The sequence below is a fragment of the Sturnus vulgaris genome, chromosome 5, assembly GCF_052056855.1.
Source record: "Sturnus vulgaris isolate bStuVul1 chromosome 5, bStuVul1.hap1, whole genome shotgun sequence".
Classification (NCBI taxonomy): Eukaryota; Metazoa; Chordata; class Aves; order Passeriformes; family Sturnidae; genus Sturnus; species Sturnus vulgaris.
Genome location: NC_142247.1, coordinates 15479428 through 15499979, shown reverse-complemented (window position 1 = coordinate 15499979; position 20552 = coordinate 15479428). Strand labels below are relative to the sequence as shown.

General features: G+C 40.1%; 1 protein-coding gene across 1 annotated transcript in view; it reads left to right on the top strand.

Annotated features, from left to right (window-relative positions):
* The window catches only part of PTPRB (protein tyrosine phosphatase receptor type B), a 62892-nt gene that overhangs the window by 232 nt on the left and 42108 nt on the right, over nt 1-20552 (top strand). The window contains exons 2-4 of the mRNA XM_014879588.2: nt 1090-1479; nt 9484-9722; nt 14883-15159. Coding sequence (XP_014735074.2) covers nt 1090-1479; nt 9484-9722; nt 14883-15159 — 906 coding nt within the window. The remainder of the gene's footprint in view (nt 1-1089; nt 1480-9483; nt 9723-14882; nt 15160-20552) is intronic.

Sequence of the window (20552 nt, the reverse complement as noted above, 5' to 3'; positions counted from 1 at the left end):
AATAAACCTCTTCTTCTATGCTGGAGATACTTCTTTTTTTAAGAATATCTCCTGATAGACAATCCAGGAGCTGAGGTTTTGGGAAAAATCCTTCAGAAAGGATATTCCTATCTTTTATTAATATTTTATGAAACTTCAGAGACAAGAATTTTCTGTAATGCGTAGTAGAAAAGGTCTGTAAAAACCAGAGGGATGACAACATCAATTGAGGGCAATAAATACACATTTGGTTTAGCACTATGTAACTAATGGGGCTGGAAATGTTTGAGTAACTGAGATTAAAAACAAAGAACAACCTAAACATGATATGGCTGGGAGGCTGCATTTGAAAGAACCAGTTCTGTGTCCTGTAACAAGTATGCATTTTGCATAAACTTTCTGAGGTTTTGATTAAGGCACTGTAATTTTCTTCATTTGAGTAGCTGGTGTTGATCTTTAAGTGTGGTGACACAGAGAGCTAATCTTATGTGAATTGTAATGGTCACAAAGCTAACAGCTAGAGACATTGGAATAAATCCAGTAAAACAGATGTACTTCCTATCAGTAAAGAACCTCCATTCCTGTAACACAGGCACTGAGAGACACATTGATTTGTGAATATTCTCCTATATGTTCCCTCAGAAACATTATGAATTTTACTGAAACAACTTTTAGGCAGTAAATGATATTTTTAAAAGTCTGTGTTGTGAAACTGAAACAGAGACTGAGAACTCGTGTAGATCTCTGTATGCTTTCCAGCAGGGGAAATCAGGAACTGGTGTTTGAAGTTACTAGCTCTTGGATTTCTTTTATATCCAGTTTAATTTTTTCTTAATTTTATATATAATGAAAGTCAAGATAACCCTGACACAATAGCTTGGGGTTTTGCATTTTCATTATTTACATTACCAGCACATGCATCACGTGGGTGCTGTATTTGGAGGGTTTTTTTAAAATAGGTTCAACTTATGGGAAATTTAATGAAAAGTTCAACACACAGAAAGTGGGAAGAGAGATTTATTTGCTGATGTATTTTAAATCATTGAGAATTTGCTTTTTGTCAAGTAAATTTGTAATCTATAATATTTTTCTGGAATTTTCCTTTTCCAGAAGGGTTTCTGATTATCCATGTCCAGAAGCAGCAGTGTCTTTCAGAAAAGAGAGGAGTCATTATGGAAAAGTGCAATATGACCAGCCTGAACCAGAAGTGGCAGTGGATGGCAGATGACAGGCTCCTCCACGTGAAGTCTGCCCAGTGCCTGAGCATCTCTACACTCTCTGCTCTGTCCTCTCGCAGCATCATTGTCGATTGTCCCCAGGCAGTCAGGTGGAATTGCCACGAGGATGGGCTCCTGAAGGTGGCCAACAGCTCTCTTTTCCTCACAAAACAAGGTCAGAAGGTAATGGCCAAGTGGAGCAAAAAATACCTTCATACATGGATGCAACTAAAAGTCAGCGAGACTGGAAAACCTGTTTATGTAAATCTGTGCTCAAAGCAAGGTGAGTTATTCCTTCAAAAAAATATCTTGGGAGTTTTGGTAACAAAAATGTCTCTGTTAGCTAACTCAAATGTGAAAAATTATGATATTTTATTCATAGAGAAGAATGTTTTTCTTGGTTTAAAATTGTTTTGAGAACTATTAAAGATCAGCTGAGTGCTGTCTTTCTCACAACTGGTGGAGTTTTTAGGCCACTTTATATTTTCAGCTTGTCTCTCCTTTTGTCTACTCCCAATCTTTGGATCAATGTGCTTATATGTAATCTCAGCTTACTATTATTGTGTCATTTCCTTTTTCCATTTCTAAACTGTGGGTACTGATTCCTAGTACTTTTCAAAAATGTGGATGCAAAGAAGTTCTCCTCCCCATTCATTTTATCATTCAAATCCAGATTCAGTCTGTCAAGAGCAAGAAGACATCTGAAAATCAAACCCAATTATTTCTTTGATTACCCTAAATGCATGATTAGAACAGTCATGGCTTACACATTTACATGTTTATTCAGTGTGTGTAATTTTGCTCTTAGATGCCATAAACGTAACACTCAAAATCCCGAGAATAATGAACTGAATCAAAAGTCTCAGAAATTCTTGGAATAAATTGTACCTTGAAATGCAAAGGTGCACATACCTACAGACAGGTAGCAGTGTATCTGTGTATTTGTGGGTTTCCATATCCATGGCAAAATGGAAGGTACAGTGGTTTCTTCAATGTCTCATTGCCAGTCCTTCCTGGCAATCCTGTTGGTACTGTCCGTGTGCACTATTGAGCACTTCTTCATAGTAAATAACATGCAGACATCTTTTTACTGTAAATTCTTGTCTTTACAGAGTTTAAAAAATTTTATGACCCAAAACTCTTACATATGGCCAAGTTTTCAGAATATTTAGACCTAATCCACATTCTTTCTAAACTCCTAATTATTTTAAGGCAGGATACAATATTTTTTTTCAGCAAATTTACACTTGCAGAACTCTACTCATAGGACCAGGACTACTTACCTGAGTGGAAGCATGAAAGGACAGCTTGCAGAATCAGGGGATGGAAAAGTGGCCATGATGCCATCCCAGCTCTCCCATATATGTTAGAGATTAAAAAGGCAAAATAATTTGAAATCCTGTGAGGTGCATATGGCTTGCATATTCAAAGACACTATGAACAGTTCAGATGAGGTACACAGTAGTGTTATTTCCTTTAGATAGCTGGATAGAGTGTGGCCTAACAAAGTTAAAGAAACCTTACATGCATTTCTTAATCTTCCTCAGAGGAGAAGCAATTTAAGAGCAATAAGCACTAAGACAATTGTCATGGGATGTTATAGCACCTTCTCATCTATTTACTGTGCTCAGTTCTTACATGAATTTACCTTGATTTTCCTGAAATTCTCTCTGTAGACAGGCCTGTAAATCCTTTCTAAGAGTGTTACTTATTTTTGACAACTCCGGGAAGCTCTGCTGGAAAATCAACAAAACGTTATAATCCTCAATACCTAACTAAGAATTGTAGGAATACAAGAAGCTCATAAAGTGGAGGTAGTGCAAAGAGATTAATTTTTCAAATAATAGTAAGTACTATGAGAACAATATCTAATGCCCCCAATTCTGGTTGTGGCATCCATATACATGTCAAAATTTTCAATACTGAATGTGTAAAATTAGTCTTCCAAGAATACTTATCTGCTTTCAGTACAAGCAGAAGTGGATCAGCCTAAAATAACATATTTGGTCTGTTTTTAGCTAAGATAGTGAAAAATTGAGCAAAATCTTTGGAGCTGAAATAGCTGTTGTTCTACTGCTGACTAAGACCACATTTTGCTATCATTTGCCCTCTGTTTTCACAGTACTCATAAAAATAGTTATATTTTGGCATAGGACTAGTTCACTAAATTGCATCCCAAACATCAGCCCAGATAGAGTACAACTACAAACCAAATAACTGCAACTACCTTTTATTCTGAACCTTACTCGAATATCAAACATGATTTTTCTGAGCCTGGGGAAAGTCTGAGCTTGGATTTGGATTTCAAATCAGCCATCTGAGATATGTTTGGATTTACATGTTTTGTAACAGTCCTGACCTAAATGACTGTGGAAACCAGGATCAAATTGGGAATATAACCCATCTCTGCTCACTCAGAGGTAATTCCAAATCTAGCAGCAAACAGTCCTTCTCACACAAACTCATGTTTGAATCTGGCCACCAGCTGAAACAGCTAACATGAAGAATGGTCATAAGGTATCAGTATCCCTTGAGAAAGTGAGACTTTGTTTCCCACCAAATTCACGAGGACATTCTGGGCAGAGGAGAAAAAAAATCTCTGTAATGCTAAAGCCTTCTTTTCACCAGCCCACTCTTGGGTTCAGAGCTTCTCTAAGCTCAGAAACTAGAAAGAACAGGAATGGAAACAGGAAAGAGGAAAAGATGGAGCAGGTGAAGAGGTAGAAGGCAGGACAATTGAAAAGAACAGAGACTGTTGCATGTAAATAACACTTGTGGAACAAATGTCCACCATTAATGCTGACACACTAACACTGATGTTACTCCTGAGCTGCATAAGCAATTCTTACAAGCTTCTTTTCTTCTGGGTAGGTTAATTTCAATAAAATATCCAATTAAGAACAGATGCAATGCTATGTGGCACCTTGAATATTACCAACAAACCTCAAAACCACTGCTGACCAAATATTACTCACTAAGTAGATAATGACTTCAAATGAGGAGACACAAGGCCAAGCTGTATGCTGCAGTTATGCACTGAGACTGTCCCACAGGCTGTAGAGCAGTCTGGATACAGAAGGTGACACGAACTTTTGTAATATGATGCTTTTCATAGCATTTCTCTTGTATCATACGTGGTAGGGACAACCCTAAACCTGTGGCTATCGAGGCATCAAGTAGCTGATTTTGTGGTGGATTTACTTACAGTTGTGTGCCAAGCACTAAAGAACCATAATGGGATCTACAAAGATATGAAACATGTAGTACAAGGAATTCAAATAACAACTAGAACATCTTTCTATCTCTTTTTTGTTTCTAGCCTGAAATAGACAAAATACCACATACCAGCTATGAGTGGAAGTCTTATGTGCCATCTGATGTTCATGCTGTTCCTTCCTACTTTTCTACCCTTGGTTCTTGTCCAGTGTCATTTCTTTCACATGAGCTCCTTTCTTCTCTTTATCCCCTTTTCAGTTTAGCTGCTTCATAATCAGAACTTCTAATTAAGTTCATATCCCACTGTTGATGCTTCAGTGCCTGAGATGGAGCACAGAAGAGACCAGAGCAGTGCACACTCCAAGCATGCTCTAAACCTCTGGACCAGCAGTAGCAACTGCAGAACATGGGAAGGGAAGACTCGTGCATTTTCCTGGGCCTCTTGGGGAGGTGGAAAAGCACCAAAGGAAGGTGGCAGAAGCACAGAAGAGGCAGCAACTCTTACCTATTTTTGAAATCATGTAAATTAAATAGCTTTAGGCTTTAAGCTTTCCACACCTTTAGTGTGTGTAGATACTGCAATAATCCATCCATGAGTTCACTACCGGTTGTAATATTTTTGTGTGTGTAACTTTTAAACTTTCTTCAGGATAAATTAGAACAGTGATAAACAATATTTTCATTCCACCTTTAAGTTGACCCAAAACATTTTTTCCTAAAATACATTCACTGAAATTAATTTTTATCTCTCCAAGTTATTTTATAGAATTTTGTAAGTATGAGAGTTTGCTAACATCTATGTGAACCTATGAAATATCAAAATATCAAAATATCAAAAATAACTTGAATCTTCTTTCAAAGAAATACATGGCTGACCACTTTTGCTGACCTCCACCTGGACAAAGAGAAGTGTCAATGTCAGATCCTTGGACATAATTACAAGACCTTGTACTCAATCGAATAGCATACTGAAAGAAGCTCAAAGATAAATGTGGGTTTAGATTTTCTAAAAAGAAAGGGAAAAATCTGCAGTGTAGCCTAAGTCTTTGGGTTTTGTAATTTTTCAAATTCTCAATGAGTCACAGCACAAAGAATATAGAACAAAACCAGCTCAGCTACTTTCACAGGGAAAAAAATGGAACAATAGGCACAGCTTCCCAGAGCAATCAGGCAAGTCCTGCTTCATGATTTCATCTTCTGCTTGTACTAGCAAAGACGCCAATTCCAAACAACTATACTGGTATTTTTCATGGTTACATTCTCTCCCTTTGTTTTGTGTGGACCTTCATGTAGAAGCTGGAGCGGGTTTGAACTTGTAGGTGTCTAAACGTAGGTGTCTGAAGGAAGGGATTATTTCACTTATCTCAACAAGGTGCTTTTTGTCATTTGAGGTGTTCCACAATATTCCACCTGATCTCTGGCTGCCAGCCCAGAAAGACAAAAGTCTCCCATGAGTGTTATGAGAGCCCTGGGCAGATGCCTCAGATGCCCTAGGGCAATTCATATTCCACTAGGTTTAGGCAACTCAGCCAAGACTAGGTGTGTACATAATTCCTGAGTACCTGAGCTCTCTTCAGTAGAGGTGTAATCCATGGAGTTAATGGAGTCTAAATGCCCTTCCAGTGACCAAAATCTCGCTTCAGGGTGAGCTGGAACTACCCATAGTGTCAGAAATAGGCCTGGTAGAGCAATGGTGTTATCATCATGGTTACATGGATGTTCTGCTATCACTGATGCTGAAAGAACCTTTCAGTGGCTACTTCAGCATTTCAAAAATAAGCAAGTAAAAGAGCAGCTCAGGATTAGACTGGAGTTTGGAAACAGTCCACCTCTCTGACATAAGATACAAACGAGATACTAACTTCTACAACATTCAAATAAAGAAGGTAAAAAGCAGCACAGATTTTGCAGGTTTTAAAAGTCACATTGAACGGGAAAGAAAGGACATTTAGTGGATTTTGTTCTTCTGCCATATTCTTACATACACTCGAAATCTGAATTATGGGGGTTTTTTATTTACAAGTAGTTAGACAGCTAAAAAGATAATTAATTTTGTCCTGCACATAAAAAGATCTTAAAGCAACCCCTTCTTGTTTCAAATCTTGCAATGAGTTAGATGCAGTGTTATAGAGTATTTTGTATCTTATACACTAAATATCTGATTCAATTATGCTTCACTAGCAGTTCAGCCTTAGTTTTCTGAAACTGTACTCTAACAGAGTAGGCAGATCAGTGCAGTGTGAGCTGTTTCAGAAAGCTGCACTGTGCCAGCTCAGCTAAGGCTGAAAGCACCACTGTGGTGTTCTCAGTTCTTGACAACTAGCTGTGTGGATGGATGTGGTTTGCAGTACACCCCGTGGAGGAAACAGGCACTTAGTCAGAACACCATCATTTCTCCTAGGTGTGCTACTGATTATTAAAATATTATGTTCACACACTATATATCATGCAGCCACTAGTGATCAACATCAGTGTCAGTGCTGCTGTTCTGTTCCCAAGAACAGTTATAGAACTGATATCCAAAGAGGCTCCTGGAATAATGCTAAACACATCTGAAAAATACCACTGTTGAGATTTCTGCGTACTTCGCTAATGTCCAGAGAGTAGGTGAGTTTTCTCTGGTTAAAAAATTTGGAACTCAGGTTGTGTAGAAATCTGCTACATGAGTCTTCTAATACACAGTTTTCTTTTTTAAGTGTCTGCTACTGAAGAAGGGCTATGAGATCCTTATGCTAGAATCACGGTAGTGGTTTTACTTAAAATATAAACATGGATTCTGAGTTTCTCAAAGTGGGTAACAGATACGAACTCCATTAATCAGTACACTGTAGGATATATGGAAAATACTGGTACATATATCTGAAGTTCCACTATGGCATAGTGCTATACACACTTCACTTCTATCCATAGGTAACAGACTGTAACCAGTATTTTCTGGGAAAGATCCTTTGCCTGGAAACCCAGAATAGCCCGGACCTTAACAAGAAATGTTGAGCCATGCAGTGACCAAATGCTTGTTCATGGAACCTCTGTGGGATGGTGGAACTTTTCTGAGGACTAAGTGTTTTGCTTCCAAGACAGTCAAGCTCCCCCCTCAGCTCCTCTACCAAGAATGCCAGTTATTCCCTGGCTGCTGAGTCCCATAAACATCACTGACAGCACCAGCTTCCTTTGCATGGAGGACCAGCTGCAAACGTCTTCCTGCTGGAATCACTGCTATTTTTCTGTAAATTAAGATTTTTTTTTTAGTGTGCTTTCATGTTGGGTGTGTAAATGTATATTTAGGAACCCAACTGTGTGGCCTTTTTTCCTAAGCAATTGGTGACTGCAGATATACCCTTTTTATGTTATCAGTAAGTTCTACTTCCGGCTGAACTGAGAAATAGTGAGAGGGATAGAGCTCTTTCAAGTCCTCGAGGCTAGGATTTCTAGTTCTGCAAAGGCAGTAACATGAAGATGATCGTGCAGAGTTGGACGAGACCTGAGGTTTCCATTAAACCCTTTGCACAAGTGTAAGAAAGAATTAGAGCTGTAGTGTTTTCACTGGCTTGATTTGAAAAAGTATTTGATCAACACATTTTGTAATTTAATGGAGACTTGGATTTTTTTTTCATTTCCAGAGAAGCACAGCTAGATAAAAGGAAGGAAAACATCTACTCTGGATACCAAACCTTTCCAGTAAACCACTACTATTCAAAAAGTGCCAGAACCATGTACCAGGTGAACACACTGTGCTGTCAAGCACAGGAAACACTTGCATGGAAATATCTCCTACTAGGGTTTAAAATCTCACTTTTCTGAGCAAATCAGAGTGCTGCAAATTTCTTTACATAAACATGTTAACATATATATTTACACATATACAAAAAAAACCTGATAATGTTCATTTTATGGAAGCTCACCCACTGCTCCTTTGAGTAAGAGGTAATCACAGATTGCCCAGCTAAGACATCATAACTGCACACCAAGTAATTGTATTTGAAAACTTCTGCTGCAATTTAACCCAGTCACTACTTTGTTTTTAAAGGATTTGTGAGCTATAATTGTTATAGATGGCAACCAGCCCAGTGGCTCAGCAGCAAAACAAGGTTCTGTCGTGCTGTAGACCCCAGTTCAAGGACAGACAAAGTGTCTTGGGCATCGAGCCAATACACACTAGCTGTGTTACAGCAATGGGAGGACAGCTTTTTGTGAGAAGGGGCCAGTGAGTAATTCCAATAGTTTAGCTGAAATGTGATGCTACCAGATGTAGAGGCCACCATAGCTTGAACCCTGCCCTCACTGCCACAAAGAAAGGATATTAAATACATACCAATGGGGAGGAAGAACCTGGAAAATGTGGAGGAAAAATGTGTAGTAAAATCTTTCCTGAGCTCTAATTGCAACTTTGGCTTTCTCTGAAGGATACGTGACTAAAAAAGCGAATCCACTGTCATATTTACAGATGCTTCAGTTAAGTTATAGATCATTAGCTGAGCCTTGGGAAGGCAGCAGTCAGGGACTAGCATGGGGTGTGCATAGGACTGATTTCAGAAAGCAAGAGAAATGTCCATGTGAGCACAAGGAACTTACCTTGAACACATATGTTGTTTTAAAAAAAAAAAAAAAAATTGAAAAAATCATCTTGCAAAATTCTACTGAACAAAGCCATGTTTTAAACTTACCCCAACAAAGGCAGATAAGAATCTGGCCCATGCACTTAAGAAAGGAGGGGAGAGGGTTGATTCTGTGTGTCATTTTGATAGACACAAGCAAGTGGAAAAGTTGCAAATGAAAAATCTTGTGCCCTTAATGACAAAGTACAACCTTTCTCTTCCCTCCAGAATCGCTGACAGACTACGTTTAAAATTAATTGTATGAGTGTTCAGGGACATTAATTTTTTTTCTGATTGTGTTTTGCAGGCTTTGGTATTGATGCAAAAACACGTTTGCACTGAAAACAAAAAAACCTATAGAACTGACAGGTGCACTTAAACTACTTGGAAGTTGTATCAGCCACATTTATTGAATCTAATGAATTGTTTGTAAAAATGTAGAGCTGATTATAATAATTTTCCTTTGTTTGTCTTAGATCTCGAAGATGCAGACACTTCTTTGTGGAGTACTAGAACTACATCCCCCTCTTCAAGTTCTGTTACTTCTAGGCCTGAAAATGTTTTGAAGAGTAGCACAGAGATGTTCATCAGGAATGTGACTGAACACTTCAGTAAAAATCCTGTTGAAAACCTCTACTTTGACTTGAAACCTGCAGTAACAGAGGCAGCCTGGATTCCAACAACCACTCTTCAGTACTCTAGCACTACAGAAGAGGTAAGACAGAAGAATTACTGATTTTTATTAAGCCTGCTCCACTCTGTGGAGCCTGAGAGCTATTACAAGTGGATGCTTTGTGGGCTTAAAAAAACAACAAACCAAACCCTGAAAAAAACTAGCTACAGGACTAAGCTTTGTTCTTTTTTTGGTGGGATGCTTTGTTTTGATGTTCCTGCTGACAGCGTCCTTTGCTAGAAGCAGAGCTGCAGAAAAATTCTGCCTCTTCTGTACAGCCCAATCCTGGTGCACATGTTGCATTGGGAAAAGCTCAAGGGAAATTATCAGGATATGTGGGAAGCAATGGAAAGCTCCTGGATGTGACAGGACCCACAGGAGCCCGGGCATCTGCTCTCAGTGACTCGGGCTCTGGTATTGTTTGTTGCATGATGTGAGGGTCTAGCTCTAATTTCATGCTAAGAATTACAGTATGCAATGATCTTATTTACAGATAATTATAGATATTGTTTACAGATCAAAGCAAGAGAAATCCAAATGCTTTAACTGGCCTCAAGAGGAACCCTGGCCTTGGCCATGGTCAGCTTATGTACTGGTGATAGGCAGAGTGGAAACACACAGACATTTCTTGGTCTCTGCTCCACCTTGGCAGAGAAGGTGAATGGGGCTGCCAGCCCCAGCTGTAGAAGGAGCACATGGCAGGCCATTTTCTCCAAATCAATTTCCAGTCTTCCTTTTCTGCAAGACTCAGTTCAGTAATCTGAGAGCAAATCTGGAATCACAGCTGGCAAAATGTGTAGAGACAGTTGGAATTAAAGCATGAAGGGCATTATTGGTCACTGTGTTACTTTGATCACACAGTGGTTTAGAACTGAAAACCTCTAAATTCCCTGTGACTTATCTTCCAGGAGACCACACTACACTCAGTGTATTGGGGCAGGCAAACATGTTTCAGTTACTACTGCGTGTTGAAGCGGATAAGACTAAGAAATGTGTTTTATGTTTGGGAAGGCTATGGACAGAGTGTCAGGATCCATAAAATTGATCATTTATGGACCCCAATACCACTGTTCTGATGCTGATAAGGGGAAGGGACTGAGCCAAGAATGGATCCACTGCATCCCACTCCACAACTGATGCAGTTCTTTTTAAATATGATCTCTGGCTCAGTCCATGCTGGCTGAGCTTATTTCCCCATGCCCTCTGTTCATTTGCATACATCCTGCACAGAATCCTTATTCCTTCCAAATGGAAATGTCTTATAAAATCAGGTATTACTCAAACTGCCTTCAGCACTACTACAACATAATCTTGTCAAAGCAAAAAAAAAAAAAAATGGCACCATTTTAACAGAAGCTACTGCCTCTTGTGTGTCTACCCCACTTTACCTCCTGAATCACATTATTTGCACTTAGCAGGCTGCTTAGGTCAAAACTTTCAAACCAGAATTCTGGTTCATATCTGGACAGATAAGCTGTCTAAGCATATCTATGAAAAAAAAAAAATCAGTAATAGCTTTCTCTTGTAGCCTCCAACTGGCTTTGAATCTAGATATACCAATTTAGACAAACTTAAAATCTTTGGCCTCCATCTCTGCCTCTTCTATCTTTAGAATGGAGTTTAAAACTTTTTTTGTCAACTTCAGGGATGTTTAAAGGATTAACTGGATTTAACACAATACTCTGAAAACACATAGACTAAGTGCTGAGTATTGTTTTGAGGAAGACAATACCTTCTATGAACTGTGTTTGCCTAGGCTTGGGCCTCTTGTTTGCAGAAGTAAAGCCATGTTGTTATTTGGCTGTGCACATACCCATTTTAGGGGGGACAATAGTGACATTTCAATTGAACAAAATGTTTAGTTTAGAACTGCCTTGGATTTCAAGTAAAACTGCAGCTTGCACTTTGAATCCATGACAAAAGCTATGCAAAGCCCATTTCCTCTTGATTAGAGAGACAGAGAGGTTGGTGTTAAAAAAAAAAAAAGTCAGGAAACCTTGGGAAAGTGTCTGAAAGGGACTTTGGAGCCTGCTATTAGAGACACGTCCGGCAACTCCCAAAACTCACTTCCAGTTCTTTTTTCAGTTTAATTAGTTTCTTGGCTTGCCACACAGGTCAGTAAGTGTTAAAGGCTTTGTGACTGCTGATTTACTAAAAGCCCATTTATTCAATACCAGTCTGGAAATAATTACTTGCATTATGTTGGCTATTCTGTAAAATATATTGCTACCAGTGAATGATGGACCCCTCATGTTTTATTCCAGTGCTGGCATAGGCATCTGTGTCAGAGCTTACCGGTGTAGCAACTTTTGCTGGATAACATACAGACGGAAGTGTCAAACCCTGTAATAAGCCAGTACTTTCCTACTAATACAAAAAAAAATAAAAATTGTATGATAGCAAGAATAGGAGTAAAAAGTAGGCACTTCTGAATTATGAGCACTTCTGAGAAGCAATAATATCATTTTCCTTCCTGAACTATCTTATGCCAGCTAGAAGAGACAAATAGGTATTTATTTCCAAAAGTCTTTAAGTTTTACTTGGGGTAGATTCCACGTTTTTCCCTGAATTTTATGTTTGCAGTGTTGATTATGCTTCTTTTTCCCTTCACTTGTTGCATCTACTTAAACAATTACATCTAAATATCCTAATTATATCTTTCCTGCAAGTTCAGATCATGGATGTTTTCAAAAATCCTTAGAATAATGTGAGCTCCTTTTCAAGAAAAGGCAGGTAACCCTGAATGTTTTAATTTTCAGAGAGGGTTTTGAAGTAATCCAAACATCCTAATAAGCCTTCAGATTTGCACTTCTTCAGTGATGGAAAAGTGTTGGTGTGGTTTATGCTGTTAAGCTGAAAAAGCACGAGCACCTAAAGAAGAAATCATGCTGTAAAATTCTCATCTTAAATCATTACAAGACATCTATGTCATTTTAGTCCCAGTTTAGGTCTAGGAAACACACCTTGTGTTTCCCATCAACAATATGATTGTCCCTGTGCTAGCTCTTTGGGTTTTGGTTCCTCCTTCTGTCTGAAATATGTAAAGCATCTCTTCCAAGGGAGATCTTCTATGGACTTGAGAATGCCATAATAACCAACACAGATTCATATTGTCACTTAAGGCAATGATCATAAAGTTATTAATAATCCTCCGCTTTGCAAAGTGCAGCACAACACTTTCAGCACCATGTCCCTAGGACCAGGCATGGAGCTTTGCTGGGACAGATTATGTTTACTGTAGGTGCAGGTAACGCCCTTGAGTGCTCAGACATTTGATTTCAGAACAGAAGAAGGAGACTTGAGGTTTTTCAGATATTTGTATCTTGTTTGACAGTCTGGTGCCAGAAAAATCCTAGAGCAGCAGCTCCCCTAAAAGGCAGGCTAATGTTTGTAAATCCAGAACCTTTTTCTTCCTCCAAGAGGGCAAAATTGATACAGAGATGGTGTTGAAGTTGCTTGAAGTACTGCTTTTAAACGTTAAAATCCCACATGCATAATGCAGTACAAAAAGATGCAGAAAAAGGCCATTCTCGTTGAAGAAAGTAAAATGTCCATTTCCCTCTCTTTTGTGCACCTCTAAATTCACTCCATGGCTGCTATTGTGTATTTGAATATCTGAAGGTGCAAAATGCTTCTGTCTACACTTCTTCTGTCTCCCCACGTACACACTTACATCCAAGTTTTCAGAGGCTGAAATTTAAACAAGAGGGAAACGGGTATACATGACAGAAAGTTTTCATTTTGGCAGTAGCCAGCTCGGAGTTGCACACAACTTTATTGGTGCAGTCTGAAAACAGGAAGACTTTTTTGCTTTCCATGGTGTGAGTAATTTTAGCTTAGGAGTTATTCAGGGGATGTGGGAAGGAATTGTATAGAGGATACAAGTCGAAAGAGAAGAAGGGGAAAACTTGGCTTCTTACAGACAGACTCTGCTGCTGCAGGCAGGAGCTCAGAGCTGGGCTCTGCTGGACTCTCCTGGATGCGAGGCCTCTGTTTGCAGTGCCACATGGCCAGGGAGAGAATGGAGACCTTGGCGGTCCATGGTTAACCCTTAAAAACATCAGAGTTTGGGACTACTGATAGGTGTTACTGATAGGTGAGGCCAAGAGGAAGGTGGGCCAGGAGGTGGGATGGCTGTCAAGGGTGGCAGGTGTGAGGAGAGCAGGCTTGCTGGATAAGGTGGCCATGGAATGAAGCAAGCCTGAGGCCAGGCGCGCAAGAGGAGTGGCAGGCAGGAGGAGAAGGAGCCACAGGAGGCAAAAAAGCCGTGAGGTAAGGCAGGCAAGAGGCGAGGTGGGAATGAGGCACGACCAGCATGAGACAAGGCAGCTGCGAGGTGGGGCAGAGGCAAGACATTGTGAAGCGATGCAACCATGAGACAAGGCAAGGCAGCGCCAAGTGAGGCGCAGCCAGCGGGAGACAAGTTACCCCCCAACAGCGGCACCGGGGGAACGCTTGGGATGACAAGACACAGGGGAAAACCGACGTGAGGAGGAAGGAGCGAGGAAGGAAGGGAGCTGGGAGGAAGGTGGGATCCTTAAGGAGAGAGGGGCGGCACCCCGGGGCCGTTGGCCTGCCCGGTGGGCGGCAGGGCCCGACTCGCCGAGCTTCGCCCCCCGCAGCGAGACGCGAGGAAATCGCCTCTTGATTGCGGAAGTCGGCGGGAAGGGCTCCGGGAGAGTCAGCCCGGGTCAGAATGGCAGCGTGGGAAGCCGCGGCCGCCTCCCCCGCCTCCTCCGCTCCTCCTCAGCCGCGGGCGGGCAGCCCCCCCCAGCCCAGGCCGGTGTCAGGGAGGCGGCTCGGCGGCCGGGGCAGCCCCGAGCGCATGCAGCAGGCGGGCGGCCCGGCACAGGGCTCGGAGCCCGGCGGGGAGCGGGGGCCCCCGGGGCCCGCCGCCGCCACTTCGCTTCTTCGGATCCCCCAACCCCGCCGTCCCTTCCCATTTTCCCCTCCCCGCGAGGGTTTTTGGGGTTAAAAACTATCGGCGATGCTGAGCTATGGAGCGGGATTCGCCCTGTGGACGGCGCTGGCCCTGACCAAGGTGAGCGGCCGGGAGGAGGGGGGCGGTGTAGGGTCGCCCCTCGCAGGCGAGCCTGGGCACACAGGCAGGTTCGCTCCGCACCGGCACAGCGCGGGGACGGGGCTGGGGGCTGAGCCCGGGGGTACCGGCGGATCTCTCAGCGCTCTCGCCGCTCTCCGCAGGCCGCGCCGGGGCAGGCGGCGGGATGCAGCGCCAACCTGACGGAGCGGAGCGTCGCCGGGCAGAGCGTTCGGCTGCGCTGGGACACCGCGGGCCGCGCCTGCAACTTCAGCCTGAGCGGGCACTCCGAGGACGGGGAGGCGGCCGGCTGCCAGCCCGGCCCCGAGGGCAACGGCACCTACGGCTGCACCCTGCGGAACCTGGAGGCCGGCACCTGGTACCACCTGCGCATCGAGCCGCTGGCCGGCGGCGAGGCTCTCAACATCTCCCTGCAGACAGGTACGGGCGCGGGCACGGCAGGTGCGCGGGGAGGGACGCTGGGCTTTTCCTTTCCCTCCCCTTGCTTCGGCCGGCTCCAACAGGAGGAGGAGAGCGATGCATTTACAGCTACTGCAAGTGGACAGTGTTTGCTGAACGTAGCTGCTGCCCTGTGCTTGAGTTCTCTCTAGTCCATTATCAGAAGTAGCTACTGCCGACAGTTAACCCAGCAGGCTTGAAAGAAGAAACTACTATGAGGATATTAAGTCAGAATTTTTTATTTTTTTTTTTTTTTAGTATCCCGTAACATTCTTTGTGCTCATGCAAACATATTGTTGTCATAGTTCCTCAACTGACAGTTTATTTACCGTGTTTAAAATACAATCTATTTCATAGCAGGTAAACCGTCTTTAAGGATAACTTACGGTTTCAGCCCGTTTCCATACTTTGATTCTGTCTAACCAGAGTCTAAAAGTTAGAAAGTAAGGCTGAATCTTCCTTGCTATATGTTTTCCTTGGATATCACCAGTGAGCTGTTATGATATATAGTTGTGTGTAGAGCACTTACAGTGACACATCCATGACTGGTCAGAGAAATGGTCCAGCAGCCTGACAGGGGGCTGCCAAGGGAAGCACCCTTTCTGCATTCGTATTTGTCTGGGCATGTGAACAATTCAGCTGTGAAGCAATGGACAACACTGAATGACAACAGCTGCAGTAGCACACCTGGCCTCTTTCTATCTGTATTTGTGCTTTTTTGAAGGTGATAAAATATAATATTGGTCAACTTCTTAAAGGTAGTAGTTCAAGACCCAAAACAGAGATGTCTTGAATAAAGTCCATCATTAAATGCCTCTCTGACTTGCTCCTAAGGTGTTAAGTTTTCGAGAGGTACTTGATATTAGTATTGAACATTACAGCAGCCAAATATTTCACCATTACCTGTTCAGAGGTGTTGCTTTCTGTCAGAGCCTCTTTCCTGCATTAACCATACAAATGCGCTGAATATTCTCCATTAATCTGCTGTGGTAACTCAAGTTTAAAAAAATGCATTGATAAGTCTGCTAGTGTCATAACTATACACTAAGTACGAGTTATGTCAGTTGGTAAAAATGAGTAATAGTTTCTATGCAGACAGTGATTTAAATTTGTTGTGCATCATGCTGATTGCTTTTAATATTGATATTGGTGACTTGTAATGTGAAAATTGAAATAATAGATCAGCCATTATTAGAGAGACAGGTATAAATTAACATCATTTCTGAATAGTAAAGTTCTATTATTGAACACTTACATAGAAGTAGAGAATATACCACTTTAGAGCACGTTTTGATTAATGTGTAACCATTAACACAGAAGCTTGTACATGCCATTTATGACTTTTTTATCACTAAATAGATTTTTCAAGGCTATAAGATGAAAGTGTTTGGAAGAGCTGATCATTAGAGTCATGTTATGTTGCTGACATCAAAGAGAAAAGTCTGATTAAAGTTTAAGTTGAAATACTTAAAATTGGTATACCATAGTTGAAGCGAGATTTACATTTGGATTTTGGATAGCAGAGATCAGTCAAAAGCATGAAAATAGAGGAGCCATGAATGTTTCCTGCAGAGAGCTATTCAGATTGCTCTGTGGTTCCTTGCTTTCCTTGAGTTGAATTTCTTGATGGTGTTCAAAATATACAGTTAGCCCCAAAATTTGTCTTTTGGTTTTTTCTAAAGAATTTTTCTTAATTATGCCTGTGAATAACCCATGTTGTATTGTCCATACTAAACTTTTCAATGCAGAACAAGGAAGGATTATTCCTCTTATGTTTCCACCAGGGGCAGCATTTTAAACCAGTTTCTTGGAAGCTGTTTTTCACCTGTTCCTTTGTGACTTGTACTTTTAGTTTACCACGTACTGAGCCTGGGTGTCTATAGGCATGCGTTCCTGGAAATTTTCTTTTGAATATGGAAGTATAAACAGTCTTTCCAGCCATATTGTAAACAAAATTTCCACCAATTTCAATGACAGTGGAACTGAGCTATCATGGGCCATCTAAAACCATGATGTCTGACCTTGGTACTCAGTGAGAATCCCTTCCTGAGCTCTTTTTCTAAAGAAGATGGGCTATTTGAAGGTGCTTTCTCTACTGGTTGTCAGAAGAGGCTAGGTTAGACCAGGAAGCTGAAGTATAGTTGGTTGAAGTGAAAGGAATCCCATCTCATATGTTTTGTTTTTGCAAAACGATGTTTGAACATCTGTATCATCTTGATACCATAAATACACATGAGAAAGTGTGAGAAAATTGGAAGTTTGTTTATATACCTAGTTAAGAAACTAGCTTTTTGCCTATATTCAGTCCTGTAAAAATTTTTGTGTGCCGGTTCTGAGTTAAGTTTTCATCAAGTTTCTTTTACAAAGTACCTCAGTAGCTAAGCACATAAAATCCAAAATATTTGGTTAAATTTTGAGTATGGTCTTTTCTGACTAGGGATTTATGGTGAAAGAATAAAATAATGCATGCCACAGTTGCAGTGGTAATGTAAAAGTTTGGAGGACCAGATTGGCCTTTTGAGTATACAATGTTACATTAAAATCAAAGTCTATGTTGTTTGCAAGTTTGATATTCCAATAGAATAATTCTGCAGCTCACCAAGATTCCATAAACTCTCAAATAATACCAAATTCACCCTTGTGAATCTTTTTGTAGAGAAGCAGCTTCTATTTCACTTGTGGATACAGAGATCTAAAGTCTAATAATGTGTGAAATAGTGGAACAAGAATCTACACTAGTCCTCTAAAGTGACTTACTCAAGAAGTTTTAATCTGCGGGTTGTCAATTTAAAACAGCAAGTATTTAAGCCTGTAGAGCAGAACTAAGATAGATCATCCAAAAATAATGGAAAATACAGTCACATTCACTTCATAAGCCATGTATACATTGACATGGAAACACACACAGTGGGGACATTTGTGCTATTTTGGTAGAATAGGAAAGAAAGAAAAAGCTGATAACACCATTTATCAGCTCTGAGCTACAGATAAATTTTCCATGGCAAAAATGAAATTACAGATGTTAGTAGGCACAAGTCTGTATATTTGCTTCATATTAATATTTACAATGTGTTGGGGTTTTTCTAAGATACATATATATATATTTTTATATATATATATATATATATATATATATATACATGAAACAACACATAAAACCATACAAGTAGTCAGCATGCTGCTGACATTGTAAAGCTGGTATATGCACCTTTCAGTCCTTCCATGTTATATTCTTTGTTTTTTTCAGTAAAACTATTTCTGTGATTAGGAAATGATGTATGGCAAAAGGTGGTAGGATTTTACCTTTCCTAATTTCAAGTAGGATACATTTTAAATTCTCAAATCTCCAAATATCTGTGCACCAGTATAACTATATTTCAATAAATGACTAGGTCTAGTTAAAAAGAGTAGTATATGGATAGATCCTAAATTACAGTTATATTTATAATTTTCAATTCTGAATTGAAATTCAGATTTGAGATACTGGTCTAGAGAGCCACGAAAAACAATTTGGCAATTACTCCACTTTCAACTGTATCTTCTAAAATAGACTTATAAATGCCATTTTCAAAATTATTGTCTACAAAAATATTGCAGTGCTATGTTATGTTACTGCCTAATCCAAGCCTCCTGTACTGAGACAACTAACAGGTAAATAAATTTTTGTTAGAAAATCCATTAAATATTTGAATGAAAAAAAGGTATGATTTTATCTTTTAAGACACAGACTGTTGGAGTGTTTTGTCATTGTAATGTGTAACTCTCTAGATGCCAGAAGCGTACCCTGGCCATGTGTTCACTCCTGTAAATTTCAAATTATTTGGGACAAATTTGATTTATTAGCCATCTGTAGGAACAACATATGACATGGCTCTAACTATAGGCTGTATAATCCTATCATCTGTAATCATGTAATGGTTATAAACATCATTTCAGAGTCAGAGTACAAGAAGAAAATAAATAACCATGTTTTAAAGATTCTCTAAGTTGCATATCATCCCAAGGAAATCGATATTTGTGCTTAGTAAAGACAATGAAATCGACTCTTTACTTATAATCTTCAGGAAAGTGCTTACAAAGTAGGTTACTGTTTTATGAAGAGGGAAAGCTAGGGAAAAAAATGGATAATATGGTAGGAAGATGACTGAGACTGGCAGGAACTCGCTGTTACAAGTCCTGGGCTCATACCTCACAGTTGTTGTATTTTTAATCCTGCATAAGGCAGGTGTGTTTCTGTGCTTACAGGCTGTATCTGGTAGTCATGTCACTGGAGTTTGACATAGCCATATCTGTAAATTGGATCTGCAGCAGCTGTGTACACAAAGCATATCCTCTTCCCCAAAAGTGAAAATGGAGTTGCAATATAATTCTATAATTCAAAGACCATTAAGTCTTCTGAAAGATGCCTTTGTAGACCAGGGGACGTTCATTTGTATAGTGTCAAATAGTATAAAAATATCTTGATAAAAATATTTTATTTCTGTGATATATCAGTGTTGTATCATTGCCAACAGAGACTTGTATAACAATGTAAATGGTTTTTTAAGTGTTTGTTTCCATCCAGGGCTCTTTCAGCCCAGGCACTTCCCAGTCTCATTGTTCCTTTGTTCTAGCGGATGTACAAAGCACTGAGTGTTTTGTTTTCTGGACCAGATAGATTAGATAAAGTCTGAATTTCTGAACTTCACCTTCTAGGCACGCAACTTTCTTCTTTGCTCATGCACCTTAGAAGATAGATTACCCAGGACAGTATAAGTGCTTCTAAAAATGCAGATATCTTCTTTTGTCAAATTTGGCAAATTATACAGATGACAATGGTGATTACTTTTGCAGGACTAAAGAACAGTCGACCTTATCCTAACTTAGTCAGAAAGAGGGTTAAACTTCTTGACAGCTATCATGACTGTTCTCTCAATGTCAGTCAAATTAAAACTTTTTCAGCTAGCCCTGCATCTGACCATATATAGCGCTGGAATTTATTTCTGACTTCCAAAGTCTGACCTTTCAGATTAGAACAATTGCCTTCAAGGAACAAGATTATACCCCCACTATTCACTGTTGCCAACATAATAGTCTTTAGTGGCTTAGTATATATTATAGGTGGAGCTGGTAGTCAAGCCTATTGTTAAGATTTCCTGACACTTTTCATTAAAACCTCATGATTCAGTTGCTGTAACTAGATGAAGTTTTAACTATTTGGCCTGAAGTTTGATGTGCTTGGTCTTTGAGCTGATTTTTAATATTACTTTTTTCTTTTTCAGATTTAAGCAGACTTAGTTTGGCCTTTAAGAAAGTGGTCAAGAAAAGATAGTGCTCTTCAAAAAAAGAGATTAAAATTAAACACATTGATTTACAAAATCAATAAATAAAATTAA